This window comes from Chiloscyllium plagiosum, chromosome 3 (assembly GCF_004010195.1).
Source record: "Chiloscyllium plagiosum isolate BGI_BamShark_2017 chromosome 3, ASM401019v2, whole genome shotgun sequence".
Classification (NCBI taxonomy): domain Eukaryota; kingdom Metazoa; phylum Chordata; class Chondrichthyes; order Orectolobiformes; family Hemiscylliidae; genus Chiloscyllium; species Chiloscyllium plagiosum.
The window spans coordinates 52,774,240-52,794,466 of NC_057712.1; the positions used below are offsets into that span (position 1 = coordinate 52,774,240).

Below are 20,227 nucleotides of genomic sequence, written 5' to 3' on the forward strand. Positions count from 1 at the left end.
AGCTTACAATTCACTAGGACCATTTAGAAACAAAGGAATTTTGGAAAGTCATAACCAGTGTACCTTGTATATCTGAAGGTGAAGCAGGTGGCGATTGCTGCCAGTTTTAATCTAGGATAGAGGCTATCAAGGGCCAAGGCATTTGATAGTTCCTTCAGTTGCTATAGTATTTTTCACTGACAATTCTCTCAGCTTATCTGAAGCAGACCATAACCAAATGCAGCAAGACCTGGACAACATTCACACTTGGGATAAAAAGTACCAAATAACATTTGTGCCACATAAATGCCTAGCAATGCCCATCTGGAGAAGCCATACCCATCTGGAGAAGCCATATATATATATATATATATATATATATATAAAATACCGTGGTTGCAAGAGCAAATCAGGAGCCAGGAATTCTGTAGCAAGTAACTCTCATCCAGATTTCTCAAAGATTGTTCACCATCTATAAGAAACAAGTCAGGAGTGTAATGGAATGCTCCACACTTGCCAAGATGAGTGCAAGTCTAACAACATTCAAGAAGCTTGACACCATCCAGGTCAAAGCAGTCCACTGCAGAAACTCATGAATTCTCTTTAAACAACAACTTCTAAACCTGCTAGAAGGACAAGGTTGATAAGGTATTGAAAAATTTGTTTTGTTACCGGGGTTATAAATGAAAGAATTAATTTTAAAAGCAGCAATCCTATTGGAAGTTTATAATTTGCCATTAAAGAATAAATAAACAATCCTAGTCCCACACATCAAGAAAAAATTCTTTAGAAGGGAAATGGTACAGATTTAGCAGAACGTGGGGGTAAAAGAGGAAGCAGAAGGATAGGCATAAAAATTTGCATTGTTCTCTTCAGAACAGAATAGATTAAGAGGTTTTCAAGATGATGATTGAGCAGAATAGATCAGTTTTGATTTAGTACAGAAACATTTTTTAATTTATTCATTTTGTGGGATGTGGGCATTGCTAGTTGGCGAGCATTTATTGCCCATCCCTACTTGCCCTTGAGATGCTGCCTTCTTCAATTGCTTCAGTCCACCTGCTGTCAGTTTATTCACAATGCCATTATAGAGTCACAGAGTCCTACACCACGGAGACAGGCCCTTCAGCCCATGCCAACTAAAATGTCCATCCACATTAACCCTATTTCCCTGCACTTGGCCTATGTCCATCTAAACCTTTCCTATCCATGTATTTTTCCAAATGCCTTTTAAGTGTTGTTAATGTACATGCCTCAACCACTTCTGCTGGCAGCTCATTCCATTCCTGATGAAGGGCTTACGCCTGAAACGGTGACTCCTGCTTCTCGGATGCTGCCTGACCTGCTGTGCTGAGTGCATTTACCCTATCGATGTCTCTCCTGATCATACACACTTTTATAAGATGCCCCCTCAGTCTCCTACACTTTAAAGAAAATGTTCCTAACTTGTCCAACCTCTCGCTTTAACTCAGACCCACGAGTCCTGGCAACATCCTTGTAAATTTCTTCTGCACTCTTTCCTTCCTATAGCAAGGTGACCAAAACTGAGCACAAAACTCCAAGTGTGGCCTCACCAGCATCCTGCAAAACTGCAACATAATATTCCAACTTTTGAATTTCATGCCCTGACTGATGAAGGCCAGAATGCCAAAAGTCTTCTTCACTGCCCTGTCTACCTGTGACTCCATTTTCAGAGACTCATGCACCTGAACTCAAAGATCTATCTGCTCCACTATACTCCTTAAAGGCCCTACCATTCACCATGGAACTCCTACCTTGATTTGAACAGATCTCACACTTACCCATATTAAACTCCATTTGCCATTTCTCGGCACAGTTTCCTAGCTGACCAAGGTCTTCCTGCAATTTTTGATAACTTTCTTCACTGTCCACGACACTGCCTATTTTAGTGTCGTCTGCAAATTATGCTTGCACATTCTCGTCCAAATCATTGATATAGATAATCAACAGCAGCAATCCCTGAGGTACACCACTAGTCACAGGCCTCCAGTCCGACAGTATCCTTCCAGTACTACCCTCTGCTTCTTACCATCAAACCAATTGTGTATCCAATTTGCCAGCTCCCCCTGGATTCCATGTGATCTAACCTTCCAGAGCAGCCTACCATGTGGAACCTTATTAAAGATCTTACTTGAATCCATATAGACTATGCCCTGCCCTCATCAACCTTCCTGATCACTTCATTAAAGAACTCTAACAAATTTGTGAGGCATGATATCCCACACACAAAGCCATGCTAAATACCCCGAATGAAACCCTGTCTTTCCAAATGCCTCAGTATCTTCTCAAGTAACTTACCGACCACAGATGTTAAGTTTACTTATGGTTCCCAGGTTTTTGTTTACAGCCCTTCTTGAATAAGGGCACAACATTTGCCACCCTTAGTCTTGCAAGACTTCACCCATGGCTAACAATGATGCCAATATATCAGCCAGGGTCCCCACAATTTCTTCTCTAGCCTCTTGCACTATTCTTGGACATATCTGGTCAGGACCAGGAGATTTATCCATCTTACATACATTCTAAAATGTCCAACACCTTTTGTTTACTGTACATGAACTGTCCCAAGATATCGCCACTAATTTCCCCAAGTTCCCAAGTCTTCACGTCTTTCTCCACGGTAAACACAGAAGAGAAATATTCATTGAGGACCTCTCTCTTCTCCTGCGGTTCCACACATACATGTACGCATTGGTCCTTCAGGAATTCTATCCTCTCTCAAGTTATTCTTTTTCCTTACTAAAGAACCTCTTTGGATTCACTCTAATCTTCTCATTCCACGGCTATATTATGCCCCTTTTTCGCCCTCCTGATTTCATCCTTCAATAAACTTCATTGATTCCCTTGATCCCAACTGCCTGTACCTGAGCCATCACTCTTTTTTTTTCTGGTCAAAGCCACAATATTTCATAACATCCTGGGTTCCCTATTCCTGCCAACCATGCCCTTCATCCTCACAGGAACATATAGATCTTGATCTCTAGCCATCTTACTTTTAAAGGCCTCTCACTTGCCAGAGATCCCTTTATCTGCAAACGAACTATTCCAATCAACCCCTGCAAACTTCTAATTCCATCAAAATTTGCATAGCCACAATTGAGAACTTAAACCTGAGGACCAGTATTGTCACTCTCCATAACTATTTTAAAATTAATAGAACTGTGGTCACTGGTCTCAAAGTGTTCCCCCACTGTCACCTCCGTTACCTATCATGCCCTCTTTACCAAGAGTAGGCCAGGTTTTGCCCCTTTATATACTGCTTGTCGAAATATTCCTGAGTACACTTAACAAATCCTACCTCATCTCAGCCTTTAACACTCTGGCAATCCCAGTTTATGTTAGGAAAATTAAAATCCCCTATTGTGGCAACCGGAATTCTCCTGCAAGTCATTCCAATCTCCCAATATTTGTTCCTCTAATTTCTGTTGATTAATTAGGGCCCTAAGGACAACCCCAGCATCGTCACCATCCCCTACAGGGACACTAGGGAGGGAATTCCAGGATTTTGATCCAGCAACAAGTGAAGGAATTGCAACATATTTCCAAGTCAGGATGGTGAGTGGTTTGGAAGGGAGCTTGAAGGTGGTGCTGTTTTAATATATGGCTACTCGTGTTCTTCCAAATGACTTTGGAAGGTGCTGTCTGAGAATCTTTGGCGAATTTCTGCAGTGCATCTTGTAGATAGCACACACTGCTGCTACTGAACGTCAGTGACGGAGGGCGTAGATGCTTGTGGGTATAGTGCCAATGAAATGTTGCTGTGTCCTGGATGGTGTTAAATTTCTTGAGTGTTGTTAGGGCTGCACTCATCCAAGCAAGTGAGGAGTATTTATTACACTCCTGACTTGTGCTTTATAGATGGTGGGCAGGCTTTGCGGAGTCAGGATTTGACTTACCCACTATATTATTCCTAGCCTCTGACTTGTTCTTGTAGCCACTGTGTTTATGTGGTGAGTCCAGTTGAGCTTCTGATCAATGATAACCGCAGGATGTTGGTAGTGAAGTTTCAGTGATGGTAATACTGTCAAGGGGCGGTAGCTAGGTTGTCTCTCATTAGTGATAGTCATGGCCTGGCATTTGTATGACACAAATATTACTTGCCACTTGTCAGCCCAACACTGGATATTGTCTGTAATTTGTTGTATTTGGACATGGACTGCTTCAATGTCTGAAGACCTGTGAATTGTGCTGAATATTATACAATCATCGATGAACATCCCCAATGACTGAAGGAAGGTCATTGATTAAGCAGCTGAAGATGATTGGGCCAAAGACATTATCCTGAGGAACTTTTTCAGAGATGTGCTGGAGCTGAGATGACTGACCTATACCAATCACAACCATCTTCCTGTGTGTCAGATATGACTCCAACCACCAGAGAGTTTTCACCTGATACCCATTGATTCCAGTTTTGCTAAAGCTCCATGAACTCAGTCAAATGCATCCTTGATGTCAAGGACTGTCACTCTCACCTCACCTCTGAAATTCAGCTCTTTTGTCAATGTTTAAACCAAAGCTGTATTTAAGCCAAAAGCTGAATACCTCTGGTGGAATGAAAGCTGGACGTCACTGAGCAGGTTGTTGCAGAGCAAGTGCTGCTTGATAACCCTGTTGATGATACCTTCCATCAATTTACTGATGATCGATAGTAGACTGATGCGGCGATGGGTGGATGGATTTGTCATTTTTTTAATATCTACGACGTACTTGGGCATTTTTTGATTATTGTGGGTAGATGCCAGTGTTGTAACTGTCTTTAGATAGAGGAGCAGCAAGTTCTGGAGATATATTTCTGAAATGTTGTCAGGGCCCATAGTCTTTGTAGTATCCAGTCCCCCCCAACCATTTCTTGGCATCACATTGAATTGGCTGAAGACTGCTTTCCGTAATGCTGGGGACCACTGGAGGAGACTGAGGTGGATTAGCCACTCTGCACTTATGCTGAGGATTTCTGCAAAAGCTGGGCTCTTCCATCATTGAAGATAGGGATATTTGTGGAGCCTCGTCCTCCAGTGAGTTGTTAATTGTCTACCATTATTCATGACTGGATATTGCAAGACTGCAGGGCTTAGATCTGATCCATTGTTTACTTCTGTCTATCAGTTCCTGCTTTCTGCTGTTTAGCATGCAACTAATCCAGTTTTCTGGCTTCATCAGATTGACTTTTTCTCTTCAGGTATGCCTGGTGCTGCTCCTGGCATGCCCTCTTGCACTCTCCATTGAATGAGGGATGATCCCCTGGCATGATGGTGATGGTTGGGCCAAGGATATGCTGGACCATAAGGTTACACATTGCTCTGGAGTACAGTTGTGCTCCTGTTAATGGCCCTCGGTGATTCGTGGATGCCCGGTCTTGAATTGCTAGATCTGTTTGAAGTCTGTCCCATTTAGCACAGTGATTGTGCCACACAACATAATGGAGGTTATTCTCAATGTGAGGAAATCTTGGAAATAGATTCAACAGGATTAGTATATCACCAATGGGGCAGGTGGGGAGAATGTTTTTCTGACTCTGAGAATTGTCAGGATCTAGGAATATTTGACTTAGTGGTGGAAACTGATTCCAGAAATAAATTTAAGGAAGTCGGAGAGGTCATTGAGGATAAGCAACATACAGATTTCAAGTGGAGATGTGCAACTCAGCATGTCTGCTGTTTCAAAGTACAAATGGCTAAGTTATGTCCTCCGTATTTCAAGTTTTAATAATCCAACAGTAAAATAACTGAGGAAATTATGATTTTTAGGTAGACAAAATTTTGTTCAACATAAAATTTCCTTTTGATCACCATGCATGTCTGTATTGCTTACAGGATGCCAAATAATAGAAGAGCGAACAAAGCAGGTGAAGGGGAAAATGCATCCCAGCAAACAGTCTGTAGAATCAGTAAACAGTTTCGAACAGGAACGTGAACAATGTACAAAGGTAAGAATGAGATATCCCATAGGTAATGTAACAATCTCCATCCTCTCTCCTTCAGCCATTGATTGCCCTTAACTGTTTCTATAATATTCACCTCAATGCCCCTGAAGAAGACACATCCTGACACATTCTGAATAAAAATGTTTCTCCTGATTCATCATTGGATATTTTTGTGCCAGATTTCCACTGATGGTCTTAGTTTTTGTGATTTCCATCAGTGAAAACACTTTATTTAACAATATCTTGATCAGTTCGTCACCACCTTCACAAAGGACATTAAAAATGATTCTCATAGCTCAGCTACATGTCTAATAAGACACTACATAGTTTTCGGTTTTGAGAGAGACAAGCCTCAGCTTATTCTACCTTGAGAGTTTATATCATCTTTCATTTTTAGTATTTACCCTGTCGATTTTTTCTGCATTTTCTTCCAGTCACGCGGTGTCTTTTTTGTTTTATGGAGACCAACTGTTAACACATTTCCAAATAAGGTATGATCAAGTCTGTACAAGTTCCATACAACTTCTCTGCTTTTTCACTATCCGTTATACAGCACAGAAACAGACCTCTCGTCCATGCCAACCAGCTGTCCTAAGCAGAACTAGCCCCAATTCCCTGTGTTTGGCCCATATCTCTCTCAACCTTTCTAATCTGTGAACCTGCCCAAATATCTTTTAAATGTTGTACTTGCTACTACCACTATCTCTGCACCATCCTCTGTGTGAGAACATTGCCCCTCACGTCCCTTTTAAATAGTTTCCCCCTTACCTTAAAAATGTGCAGGTCAGGTGAATCGGCCATGCTAAATTGCCCATAGTATTAGATGCATTAGTCATAGGCTAGGGAAATGGGTCTGGGTGGATTACTCTTTGGAAGGTTGGGATAGACTTATTGGGCAGAAGGGCCTGTTTCCATACTGGAGGGAGTCTGATCCAAAAAGAAAGCAATGCACCCAGTGCAAATCCTTTTGACACACTACAGGCCTTCATTCCAAAAATAAAAACCCTCCTCCATCACCCTCTGTCTCCTACCTTCCAATCAATTTTGTATCCAAATGGCTCACTCTCCCTGGATTCTACATGAAGAGAAAGTGAGGACTGGAGATGCTGGAGATCAGAGTCGAGAGTGTGGTGATGGAAAGCACAGCAGGTCAGGTGGCATCCGAGGAGTAGGAGAATCAGTGTTTCGGGCATCAGCCATTCATCAGGAATCAGATTCCTGATGAAGGGCTTATGCCCGAAATGTCAATTCTCCTGCTCCTTAGTTGCTGCCTGACCTGCTGTGCTTTTCCAACACCACGCTCTCGATCCTGGATTCTACATGATCTTAGGTTGCTAAACAGTCTACCATACAGAATCTTGTCGAACTCCATGCTGAAGTCATTATAGACAACATTTGCAACTCTTCCTCCAACCTTCTTTGTCACTTCTTCAAAAAACAAATTCACATTAGTGAGACACAATTTCCCATTGCAAAGCCTGGGCTGACTCTCCCTAATCAATTCTTGCCTTTCTAAATGTTAAGTATAGCCTGTCCCTCAGAATCTCCTCCAACAACTTATCCACCACAGACATTAGACTCACTGGTCTATACATCCCTGGCTTTTCCTTACCAACTTTCTTAAGTAATGGCACCACATTAGCCAACATCCAATCTTCCAGCAACTCACCTGTGGCTATCAATGATGCAAAATATCTCAGCTAGGGGCCCAGCAATCTTTTCTTCAGCTTCCCACAAAGTTTAGGGTACACCTGATCAGGTCCCAGGGATTTATCCACTTATACTTTTTAAGATGACTAGCACTACCTCTTCACTAATATGGACACTTTTCGAGATAATCATTATTTCCCCACATTCTGTAGCTTCCATCTCCTTCTCCACAGTAAGTACTGATGTAAAATACTCGTTTACTGTCTCGCCCATTTCCTATGGTTTCACACACAGATGTCTTTGTTGGTCTTTATGGGACTCTATTCTCTCCCCAGTTACTCTTTCTTCCTTAATGTATTTGTAGAAACGCTTTTGATTCTCATGTCCCCTTTTACTCTTCTGATTTCCCTCTTAAGTGTACTCCTACTGCCTTTATATTCTTCTTGGGATTCACTCAATCCCAACAGCGTATACCTGTGTTGTCTGGATCAGGCTGAATCTAAGTCCCTACAGACTCCTCGACCAGTGTAGACAATATTAATTTACTCAGGCACCTTAACATGCATCAGGAGAGGACTACACAGCAAGAGTCTGCAGTCAATGAACCAAGTCACAATTTTATTTGAAGACAACAAAGGTTAAGAGTTAAATGCTACAATTCTAACAAGTCTATTTCTAGCTAGCTGATTCTTTAGAAACTTAAAATATTTCCCAGATACTTGTAACTTTTGTTCTGAAGCTGTCGCAGTGTTTTTTGATTTACGTATCTGTACCTCTAGCTCTTTCCACTGCAATTAGACAAACAGTTGTTCATCCTACTAAGATCTTGCAGTTAGCATAACTGAAATTTGTTTACACAAGGTGAATTTTATTAATAATTCTTTTATGGAAAAGCTACCAATTTCTTATCAAATATAAAACTAGATTAAGAAATGAGCAAACAGGAGTCATGGGTGAACAACAGATAGTCATCTCAATGAAGAGGGATGTAGCTGAGACTATACCATAACAATCATTGGTCCACATTGGGTGTGATACTTACTGAGCTAAAAGAAAATAGTTGTCTGGGTCACCGAGTCATGTTGGGAGTGCTGTTTGCTACTGCAAATGATATAACTGAAATAAGATACCATGGTGAGTAACAGGAAGATTGATGCATTAAGCAGGAATTATTGTTTTAAATATTGTATGTTGCATTTAACAGACAGAACATTGTGCTGCTTAACAGGGAGGTGTAGCTCTGTTTAATAGAGAGCACATTGCTTTGTTAAATGAAGAGCATGTTATTGTGTTTAACAGATGGTGTCTGGCTATGTTAGTGGAGAGCTTCTGACTGTATTTAATGGAGTGCCTTTAGCTGTCTTTAACAGGAATTGTGGTATGTTCAAAGGGGTAGCATGGTGCAGTGTCTAATGGGAAGCTTATCGCTGTATTGGACCTCCTCCAGATGTCCCCAGCATCACAGATGCCTGTCTTAATCAAATTTGATTCACTCCACATGATGTCAAGACACCATTTGAGACACTGGATAATGCAAAAGATATGACAACTTTCTAGCAATAGTACTCATCTTCCAGAAATTGTTGAACTCCTGCTACAACACTGGCATCTACTAAGTGGAAACTTGCCCAAGCATGTTCTGTGCACAAAAAGCAGAACAAATCCAACCCAGCAAATAACCATCCCATCAGTCGATTCTCTGCTGGGATTAAGAAGTGACTGAGGATGACTCTGGGATAATTCGGCTCAGTCACCATGACTGAGAACGGGATCTTGAAGGACTTGGTGTCAAAGAACTTGTGTGGAATCGACTTCCACCACTCTCACAGGCAGTGCATTCCAAGTCCTAACAACTCTCTGAATAAAGAAGTTTCCCTTCAGCACGTTCATACTTCTGCTGACAGTTTTGAAAGTTTGACCTCTGGTTACTGACATACCCACTAGTGGAAACAGAATAACCTTCTTAACCCTTTCAGAATTGTTCAGATTATCTAATCATCCTCCATTTATATCAATTAATTCTCTATAAGTATACTCTATTTATATCAATTAGTCTTTTGTTTATATTCATTTTTGAGAAAGCCAGAAATATTTATGGTAGAGGGGCTACCCAGAGTTGTTTAGTGGCAGTATTCAGTTCTGTCCAGCAATAGAAAAGGGGCTTATTGCACAGCTTTGAATCCATCAGTTAGGACAGGTTGGGGTCACTGAGATGAAGTTTAAAGGTTTCAGTTGGTTGTAAAAGGAGGCGGCCTAGAACAAATACAGACTCCACGTGCAATACTGTTGGTAACTGCTTTCAAAAATAACTGAACCATATACCTTTCTGGGTGAGTTTGAAGGAAAGTCCTAGGAGCCATGGGGGCTCAGAAAAAGTTAATGGCATCGATGATTCTGAGAACACTGAGGGAGCTATAAATGAGTATTTGCAAGTTGCAACTGAGCAAATTCCTAGCGCAGAAAATAAAAGGACAGATTTAGCTTTTTGAAGCTAACTGTCCGTGAAGAACTGGAATTATGCTTGTGAGTGGGTACTGAGTCCAAGGAGCATGTGGCAGGAAAGGAGGGTGATCAAACAGGTCAAGAGCAATTGCTGATACATTGTAAGATGGTACAGCTCTTGAGAGAGTGTGTCAGGACCATATCAGCAAAAGTGAAGAATTGTAACCCATTTGATGCGTAATGAGCTTGATGACCTATTGTGTCATTTAATGCCTCTGGGGGAGTTGTTGAGAAATTGTGGAATCAGTTTAGCTGAACTCTGCTACTTTTTGATTTTCTTCATTTACACATTAGATGAAGGAACAGGAAAATGAACTAAATGTTTATAGCAATGACATCATGTCTTCCAATACTGGTTACCACACAGTATGCTCTGCAGAGTCAATGGCATCATTGCCAGTACTTAGTTTGCTATTTTCCCCTACATTTGAACCAAAGCTTTCCATGTCTGTGGCGGTGGCTGTGGTTCTAACCAAGACAGCCCAGCATTCAAGCATATTTTTTCTTAGCAGAATCATTGGTAAGGAAGTAAGAAATTAATATTACACTTGAGTGCATAATTATCATGCCAGGTCCACACTATTGATGAATGCTTGCTGTGAATTGAGGGAATTACAACTGAATAGCAAAGCAGCTCAGTACATCAGTCCTGACTCATGGCGCTCTGTGAATGCAAGGCTTGCACTAGAACTCAGTCCAGAATTCAGTCTGACATTGTGCATCAATCTTTGAGGGTGCAGGGCATGCTGAGAGTGCAGTTGAAGAGTGTGGTGCTGGAAAAGCACAGCCGGTCTAAGAAGCTTCCGAGGTGCAGGAGATTTGACGTTCTGAGCATAAGCTCTTCATCAGGAAGTTAGCTAAAGCTTATGGAATCTCAGGTTTCATAAAGAGCGGTATCTAATAAAAAAGCAAGAAGATTAAGCTGAACCAGTGTATAGTTCTGGTTTTGTTGTAACCAGTGGGATCATGCAAAGATCAGTACTTGGGGCCCTAGCAGTTCATTATCAATTTTTTGGGGGTAGGGATCAAATGTATAATGCAAATTTGAGATGATACAAAGCTAAGTGGCAATATGAGTTAAGAGGAAGATCATCATAGTGTGGGGAAACAGGCCATTTGGCCCAACAAGTCCACTCCGACCCTTCAACGAGTGACCAACCAGATGCATTCCCCTACGGAATGCCAGTGTAGTAATCTCCCAGCAATCTCCACGCAGAGTAGCAATTTTCAGGATTACTACCAGTGGCATGGGCTAGTGAGGCTAAGGATAGAGAGTGAGTTCAGGTGGCATGGTGGCACAGCGCCAGAGACCCAAGTTCAATTCCCGCCTCAGGCGACTGACTGTGTGGAGTTTGCACGTTCTCCCCGTGTCTGTGTGGGTTTCCTCCGGGTGCTCCGGTTTCCTCCCACAGTCCAAAGATGTGCAGGTCAGGTGAATTGGCGATGCTAAATTGCCCGTAGTGTTAGGTAAGGGGTACATGTAGGGGTATGAGTGGGTTGCACTTCGGCGGGGCGGTGTGGACTTGTTGGGCCTAAGGGCCTGTTTCCACACTGTGAGTAATCTATTAAAGGTGGGCGGCACGGTGGCATAGTGGTTAGCACTGCTGCCTCACAGCGCCAGAGACCCGGGTTCAATTCCCGCCTCAGACGACTATATGTGTGGAGTTTGCACGTACTCCCCGTGTCTGCGTGGGTTTCCTCCGGGTGCTCCGGTTTCCTCCCACAGTCTAAAGATGTGCAAGATCAGGTGAATTGGCCATAATATAAATTGCCCGTAGCGTTAGGATAGGGGTATGGATGGGTTGCGCTTCGGCGGGTCGGTGTGGACTTGTTGGGCCGAAGGGCCTGTTTCCACACTGTAATGTAATCTGATAATCTAATCTAAAAAGGTGAACACAAGGCTACAGGACTAGTGTAGAAGGAATGTCTTCAGATATGTGGATCATTGGGATACCTTTTAGGGAAAGTGGGACCTGTACAAGAAGTTTGCTAGAGCTGTTTGGAAGGGTTTAAACTGGGTTGGCGGGGGGGGGGTGGGAACCTGAGCTATGGATCAGATGATGGAGTAGTTAGTGAACAACCAGATACAGCATTAAAGAGTCTGTGAGGAGGGATGGACATTTGATAGGGCAAAGGTGCAGTCGGAGTGATGGGTTGAAGTGTGTCTATGTTAATGCAATAAGGATCAGGAATAAGGGTGACGAACTCCGAGCATAGATCAGTAGTTAGAATTATGATGTTGTGGCAGTTAAGGAGACTTGGATATCACAGGTGCAGGAATGGTTATTGAATGTTCCAGGATTTAGATGTTTCAAAAGGAATAGCAGGGGAGGAAAAAGAGTTGGAGGGGTGGCATTGCTAACCAGGGATAGATCATAGCTGCAGAAAGGGAGATTATCAAGGAGGATTTGTCTGCAGAGTCCATATGGGTGGAAGTCAGAAACAGGAAAGGAGCAGTCACTTTATTGGAAGTTTTCTACAGACACCCCTCTCCACAAATAACAACAGAAACATGGAGGCAGATTTTGGAAAGATGCAGAAGTAACAGGTTTGTAGTCATGGGTGACTTTAACTTCCCTAATATTGATTGGAACCTCCTTAGTTCAAATAGTTTTGATGGAGTGTTTTTTTTGTCAGGTGTGTCCAGAAAAGGTTCCTGACTCAATATGTAGATAGGCTGACTAGAGGGGAGGCCATATTGGATTTGGTGCTTGGCAACGAACCATGCCAGGTCTGTTTCCGTGCTCTACGTTTCTATGACTCTATGAAGTGTCAGATCTCTCAGTGAGGGAGCATCTCGGTGATAGTGACACAACTCCCTGACCTTTACCATACTCATGGAGAGGGATAGGAGCAGACGGTATAGGAAAGTATTTAATTGGAGTGGGAGGGAATTACAATATTATAAGGCAGAAACTGGGGTCTCTTAGTTGCAAACAGATGTTCTCCGGGAAATGCATGAAAAAAATGTAAAGTTTGTTCAGGAAGCACTCCCTGATAGTGCTGGACAGGTTTGACCCACTGAGGCAAGGTGGTAGATTGAAAGGATCTTGAGTGACAAGGGATGTGGAACAGCTAGGCAAGAGGAGGAAGGAAGCTTACTGAAGGTTGAAGAGGCAAGGATCAGGCAGCGCTTTTTAGAGGGTTACAAGGTAGCCATAAAGGGACTGAAAAATGGACATAGGAGAATTAGAAGGGGCCATGAAAAAGCTTTAGTGGGTAGGATTAAGGAAAATCCCATGTGAGGAACAAGAGGATAGCCAGAGTGAGGGTAGGGCTGATCAGGGATAGTGGAGGGAACTTGTGCCTGGAGTCAGTGGAGGTCAAGGAGATCATTCATGAATATTTTGCTTCAGTATTCACTACTGAGAGGTAACTTGATGTTTCTGAGGACAGCATGAAACAGACTACTATGCCAGAACAGGTTGATAGGGCACAACATCAAGGGCTGAAGGCCTGTACTGTTATGTCCTATGTACCCTATTACTCTGCATTTATCCCTGACTAATGTAAATCCCTGAACACTACTGGGAATTTAGCACGGCCAATTCACCTAACCTGCACATTTTTGGATTGTGGGAGGAAACTGGAGCACCCAGAGGAACCCATACAGTCACGGGGAGAATATGCAAACTCCACACAGTCAGTCGCCCAAAGCTGGAATCGAACCCGGGTCCCTGGTGCTGTGATGCAGCAGTGCTAGCCACTGAATCACTGATGTAAAGTGGCTTCAGGAAGATTTGGATAGAGATCATAAATGGGCAAAAAACGAGGAAAAGTGTGATGTTGCCCACTTTGACTGAAAGAACAGATATGCCGAATAAACCTTAAATGGTAAGAGGTTGCAGAGTATAGATGTACAAAGGGACCTAAATGCTCTTGTCAGTAACTCATTGAAAACTGATATGCAGTGCAGCATGTTATTAGGAAAAGTAGCAGAATAGTCTTTATTTGACCTTTTTCAAGAAGATTTGAGTACATGTTGTTTCAATTCTATGACAGCTTGGTTTGACCTAACTTGGAGTACTGTGTATAACTTCAGTCTTGTTACCTCTGTAAAGTTACAATTGCCATAGAAGGGAGTGCAACAAAGAACAAAGAATATTACAGTTCAGGAACAGGCCCTTGGCCCTCCAAGCCTGCGCCGATCCATATGCTCTGTCTAAATCTGCCATCTATTTTTCAAGGATCTGTATGCCTTTGCTCACTACCCATTCACATATCTGTCCAGATGCATCTTAAATGATGCTATCATTCCTGCCCCTACCACCTCCGCTGGCAATGCATTACATTCTGCATAAAGAACTTCCCATGTGTATCTCCCCTAGACTTTTCCCCTCTCACTAAGTAGTCATGACCACTAGTAATTGATTCCTCTACTCTAGGGGGAAAAAGTTTCTTGCTATCTACCCTGTCTATACTGCTAATGATTTTGTACCCCTCAATCAGGTCCCCCCTCACTGCCTTCTTTTCAATGAAAATAATCCTAATCTACTCAACCTGTTCTCAAAAGTAACACCCTCCATACCAGGCAACATCCTGGTGAACCTTCTCGAAAGCATCCGCATCCTTTTGGTAATGTGGCAACCAGAACTGTATGCAGTATGCCAAATGTGGCCAAACCAAAGTCTGATACAACAGTAACATGATCTGTTGTACTCAGTACCCCATCTGATGAAGGAAAGCATGTCGTATGCTGCCTTGACCACTTTACTGACCTGCATTGCCACCTTCATGAACAATGGACCTGAACATCCAGATCTCTCTACACATTAATTTTTTCCAGGACTTTTCCATTTACTATATAGCTTGCTCCGGAATTGCATCTTCCAAAATGCATCACCTCGCCTTTGTCTGGATTGAACTCTATTTGCCATTTCTCTGCCCAACTCTCCAATCTACCTATATTCTGGTGTACTCTCTGACAGTTCCCTTCACTATCTCCTGCTCCACCAATCTTAGTGTCACCTGCAAACATGCTAATGAGGCAACCTACACCTTCCTCCAAATCATTTATGTATATCACAAGCAACAGTGGTCCCAGCACGGATCCCTGTGGAACACCACTGGTCACAGGTCTCCATTTTGAGAAGCTCCCTTCCACTACTACTCTCTGTCTCCTGTTACCCAACCAGTTCTCTATCCATCTAGCTAACAAGGATTCACCAGATTTCTTCCTGGGATAGTATCCTTTGAAGAATGAATGATCTCATTGAAACTTAGGTACTGAAAATTCTTAAAGGAGTAGATAGTGTAGATGCAGATAATATTTTACCCTGTCTGGGGAAACCAGGGAACACAATTTAAAAATTAGGTAGGATACCATTTAGGTCAGAGATGAGGAAAATATTTTTTACTCAGAGGTTTGTGAATGCTTGGAATATTGCATCTCCAATAGAGATCTCATCCTTGTCAATGGTTATGGTGATAGGGTGAATAAAAGGCCAGTGTTCAACCAACTATGATAGTATTGAATGGTGGTATGTGCTCGATAGGGAGCATAGCCTACTCCTGTTCCCATGTTCCAACCAGAATATACAGGGATGAAGAATTTTAACTCAAGGCTAGATTTGAGAAGCTGGGATTGTTTTGGGCACAAAATATATTAAGGGAAGATTTGCTAAAAACAAATGAGGACAGAATTTCAATAAGACAGATGAGGAAAAATTGTTCCTGTTGACTCATGATTCAAGGATTAAGTGACACAGATTTAAGGTTTTGGATGAAAACTGCAGTGAACATTTTTAGATGGTAGTAGGTAGTGGCCTGGACTTTTTGCTTCCAAGAGTAGGGCAGGTAGAAATGATGCATGATGTTTAAAACAAAAATTGGATGGGATCTTGAAGGAAATAAACATGCAGGCTATGAGGATCAAATGGGTATGAAACTGATTGGGTAGTTTGACAGAGAACAGACTTGGACCGAATAGGTCAAAAGACTCCCTTTTTTTCTGCAATAGTGCAATGACATTCTGACTGAGAATACAGTACTGAAGGAGTTCAACATTGTGAAAAGGAGGCACAAGGTCAAAGCTTTTCATGTTACCGCTATCAGACAGAAATGAACTTGCATCCTTCACCTGACAAGTGCAAAGGAAAAAGTTTCCATCTTGTGTTTCCTTTCAACAATGTTTCATTTTTGCAGTATCACAGAATTAGTCAGCACTGAATAAAATGAGCTGGCCATTTAGTCCCTCAAACCTACAAACTCTTTCTTACATAACACCAGTTCATGCACTGAATGTTATGTGTTTGATAGAACAAAGATTGTTTCATGATTTCCTTATTTTGTTTCCATTATTCTATTTGTTTTGGATAATTTCTTACTGAAAGAAGAAGCTGTGATGTGACAGACTGAGCCAACCCTTCACCATTATTAAGTATGGCCAAGGATGCAGATGTATCAGGGCACAGAGGCTGTGGGACACTGAGTATTCATCAGACTGGAGCATAGCGGGTGAAGTCCCTGATACCTTCCCACCTTCACCAGATGAATTTCATTGTGGGAGGTCTATGGACACCCTTCCTGCTCACCACCAATTGAAATCCTTAGAAGATTAATGCTTAACTATTATCTTATCCACTACCCTTGGTAGTACCCAACAGTGGGTGAGCAACATCCTCTGAGTAGAGAAAACCACTCATTGATTTACTGGATAGTGATATAATGAAATGGCTCGTTTAACCTATTGCTTAGTGTTTGGGACACTAAGATGATGAAGTAGACAAGGCATCGCTCAGAGCCAAAGTGGTAGATATAGACCCGTTCATGCATTTATATGATGGACAGCAAAGGATGATTTGTTCAGGGTATCTGTTAAAACAAGGAATAGTTTTGATAGGGCCTATCTCATCATGAAGCCTATGGTGAGGATTATATTCATGAAGGTGCTAAGATTGATCTTGTGGGACTGTAGGATTCCCAGCATATGTGCTGACCAGTAAATGTAGAGGCTTTCAGTAACTAGGAGTTGAGAAGTAACTTGGTCTATTTCTCAGTGAATTTGTCATGGAAAGGGTATTCCATTTCAGTGGTAAATTTGAACCCAGAATGGGGATCATAGAGCTATATGAAGACATTCTTTAATAAAGATTCAAATATCACAAACATTTCATCTACTTGTTGGAAAAATGCAAGAGGACAGAGACTGATAATCATGCCATTGAAGATGTCTTATGTATGGTTCTCATCAAAGGCATTAGCAAGAGTTTGACCTAGAAAATATTCCATGGTAACACCCTCTATTTGCACATACGCAGTGTTATTGAAAGTGAAGTCAACTGCACAAGTTGCTGTGTTCATGAGTTTGATGAACACCTAATCAGACACAGGTGATACGTTTAGATTTCAGTGACTTCTTTGAATGGTATACTGATAAATAAGCTGGCAATGTTGAAAGAGCACATGGGCATGCTATCACTCTGAATATGTAGCTTTTAATGAACATGAAGGAATCCTTCACTGCAGATGGAAAACTGATGTAGACATGATTAGAACAGATTCGCACAGCAATTTGGCCAATTCACGCTGTGCAAAGTCAGTCCTGGATGTCACAGAACATAAAAGAGACATAATTGTTTGGACGTCTAGGGTAACCCATTCATGGTGGGTGTAGTGAGCCATAAGAACAAATTGTCATATTCATCACGAGGCAGGTTACCACCTTTACACAAGTCCAACAAGTGATTCACAAGTGAATAACATGAAATGGGTTTTTGGTACTGGTGAGCTGCCAGATATGTAGGCCCAACATCCTGACAACTAGTGGACCACATCATATAGCATGTCCATTTGACCAATCTCTGCTGGCAGCACGCTGCCTCTGCTTAACCAGCCCATGCTTGTAAGCCTCATTAAAAGTAATTCTGCTTTGGATATCATTTATTAAATAATTTGAACTATGTTACAAGTTAAACTGAAAACCAACTTAAAATCAGCTGGGATCAGTGTGATGCATTTATGCATGAGCTAGAAGCTACATATGTAATTACACAGGATCTTGGTTTATGTAGGCAACATGAATTTGTAGAGACACTTTAATTAAAAAGGCATCATGGAGACACCCTAATTCTGCTCCATCCCCATGGCGACACCCAAACCAATCAGAGTCTACCTATCTGGTCTGAAAATTAAGATTGATAGTTAACCGTTTTTGCTGCATCTCCATGGTAATGATGGCCCAGCTAATCAGCACCATCTTCCCATTTCATATCTAAAGCTTCACTTCTCATCTCCTTTCACAAAGTTTTTTTAAAAAGTGGGATAGATGTCTATCTATATGTGAGCAATATTGCTATAACAGTTTTCATGGAAATACTGAGATTATCGTTTGGGATACAGTTAATCATCTTTGTTGCATCAGCAATTCAGCTTAAACAGAGGGTTTGGGAGTATAGTGTATTGAGAAAATTCTTTTGCTAAAAGTTTAAATTTAAGGTCATAGACATAGGATCAGAAATTAGGTCATTCAGCCATTGAGTCTGGTCTACCATTCAATCATAGCTGATAAGTTTCTCAACTCCATTCTCCCGCTTTCTCCCTGTAGCCCTTGATCCCCTTGATACTCAAGAACCTATCTATCTCAGTCTTAATACACTCAATGACCTGGCCTCCACAGCCTTCTGTGGCAATGAATTCCGTAGATTCACCACTCTCTGGCTGAAGAGGTTTCTCCTTACCTCCCTTCTAAAATGTATTCCCTTTACTGTAAGGCTGTGCCCTCAGATCTTAGTCTCTCCTACTATTGGAAACATCTTTCCAACATCTACTCAATATTCTGTATGTTTCAATTAGATGCCCCCTCATCTCTTTAAACCTCATCAAGTATAGACCCAGAGTCCTCAGAGTCCTCATGTGTGAAGCTTCTCATTCCTGGGATGGTTCTCGTGAATGTCCTCTGAACACTTTCCAGGACCAGTACATCCTTCCTGAGCTATGGGGCACAAAACTGTGCACAATCCTCCAAATGTAGCCTGACCAGTGCCTTTTCGAGCCTCAGGAGTACATTCCTGCTTTAATATTCAAGTCCTCTCAAAATAAATGCCATCATTGCAGTTGCCTCTCTAACTACTGACTCAATCTGAAAGTTTATCTTGAGAGAGTCCTGGATTAGAACTCCCAAGTCTCCTTGCACTTCAGACTTATGAATTTCCTCTCCATTTAGAAAATAGTCTTTGCCTCTATTCTTCCTGCTAAAGTGCAAGACCTCACACTTTCCCATCTGCCACTTCTTTGACCACTCTCCTAACCTGTCCATATGCTTTTGCAATCTCATTGCCACCTCAATTGGTCCCTCTACCAATCTTTGTATCGTCTGAAAACCTGGCCAGAATGCCCTCAATTCCTTCATCTAGATCGTTAATATATAATGTGAAATGTTGTGGTCCTAACAATGAGCCTTGTGCTGCACCACTTGTCACTGGCTGCCATCCTGAGAAGAACCTTTTTATCCCTACTCTCTACTTTCCACCAGACAGGCAAGCTTCTATTCATGCTAGCACCTTGCCTCTAACACCATAGGCCCTTATCTTACTCAGTAGCCTCCTGTACGGTACCTTGTCGAAGGCCTTCTTGAAGTCCAGATAGATAACATCCATTGGCTCTCCTTGGTCTAAAATGCTTGTTACTTCCTCAAAGAATTCAAGCAGATTTGTCAGGCATGACTACCGCTTGTTTGAATTTAAGACATAACAGTTTAGATTTAATGGAAAATTACTGTTCATTAACAAATGTTCGTTAGTGCACAAAACATATCAAATCTACAGCCCAGCTTTAAAACCCGTCCTTCGAGGAGATCATGACAATTACAAAAAAAATTGACAAGTTAGTTTTCAACTTCAAATACGGGGGAACCTTGATTATCCGAATGTGATGGGCAGGCACTATTTCGTTCTGATAATCGATTATTCAGTTAATCGATTAAATGCCTTTCCTCTGCGGCTCAGAGTTTTTAAAGTCTGCTCCTCATTCAGGAGACTGCAGCAGGACATAGTGTGTGAGGCCCTGCCCCCCCCAATCCCAACTCCGTGCAACACCATCCCCCGCCCCAAACCCTGTCCAATGCCGCCCCCGCTCCCAACCCCACCCCTGACCCCAACTCCGTGCAACACCTCCCCCCATCCCCAAATCCGTGCAACATCTTCCCCTGCCCCAACA

General features: G+C 42.1%; 1 protein-coding gene across 20 annotated transcripts in view; it reads left to right on the forward strand.

The window, feature by feature from the left end:
• Window positions 1–20,227, forward strand: part of LOC122543331 (regulating synaptic membrane exocytosis protein 1-like) — an 845,124-nt gene that overhangs the window by 665,761 nt on the left and 159,136 nt on the right. For 19 of the 20 annotated variants that reach the window (XM_043682010.1, XM_043682017.1, XM_043681864.1 and 16 more), the window contains one exon: window positions 5,811–5,923. In XM_043682010.1, coding sequence (XP_043537945.1) covers window positions 5,811–5,923 — 113 coding nt within the window. Of the gene's footprint in view, window positions 1–5,810; window positions 5,924–20,227 lie in introns of those variants that run through there. The other variant, XM_043682046.1, reaches the window with a different exon arrangement.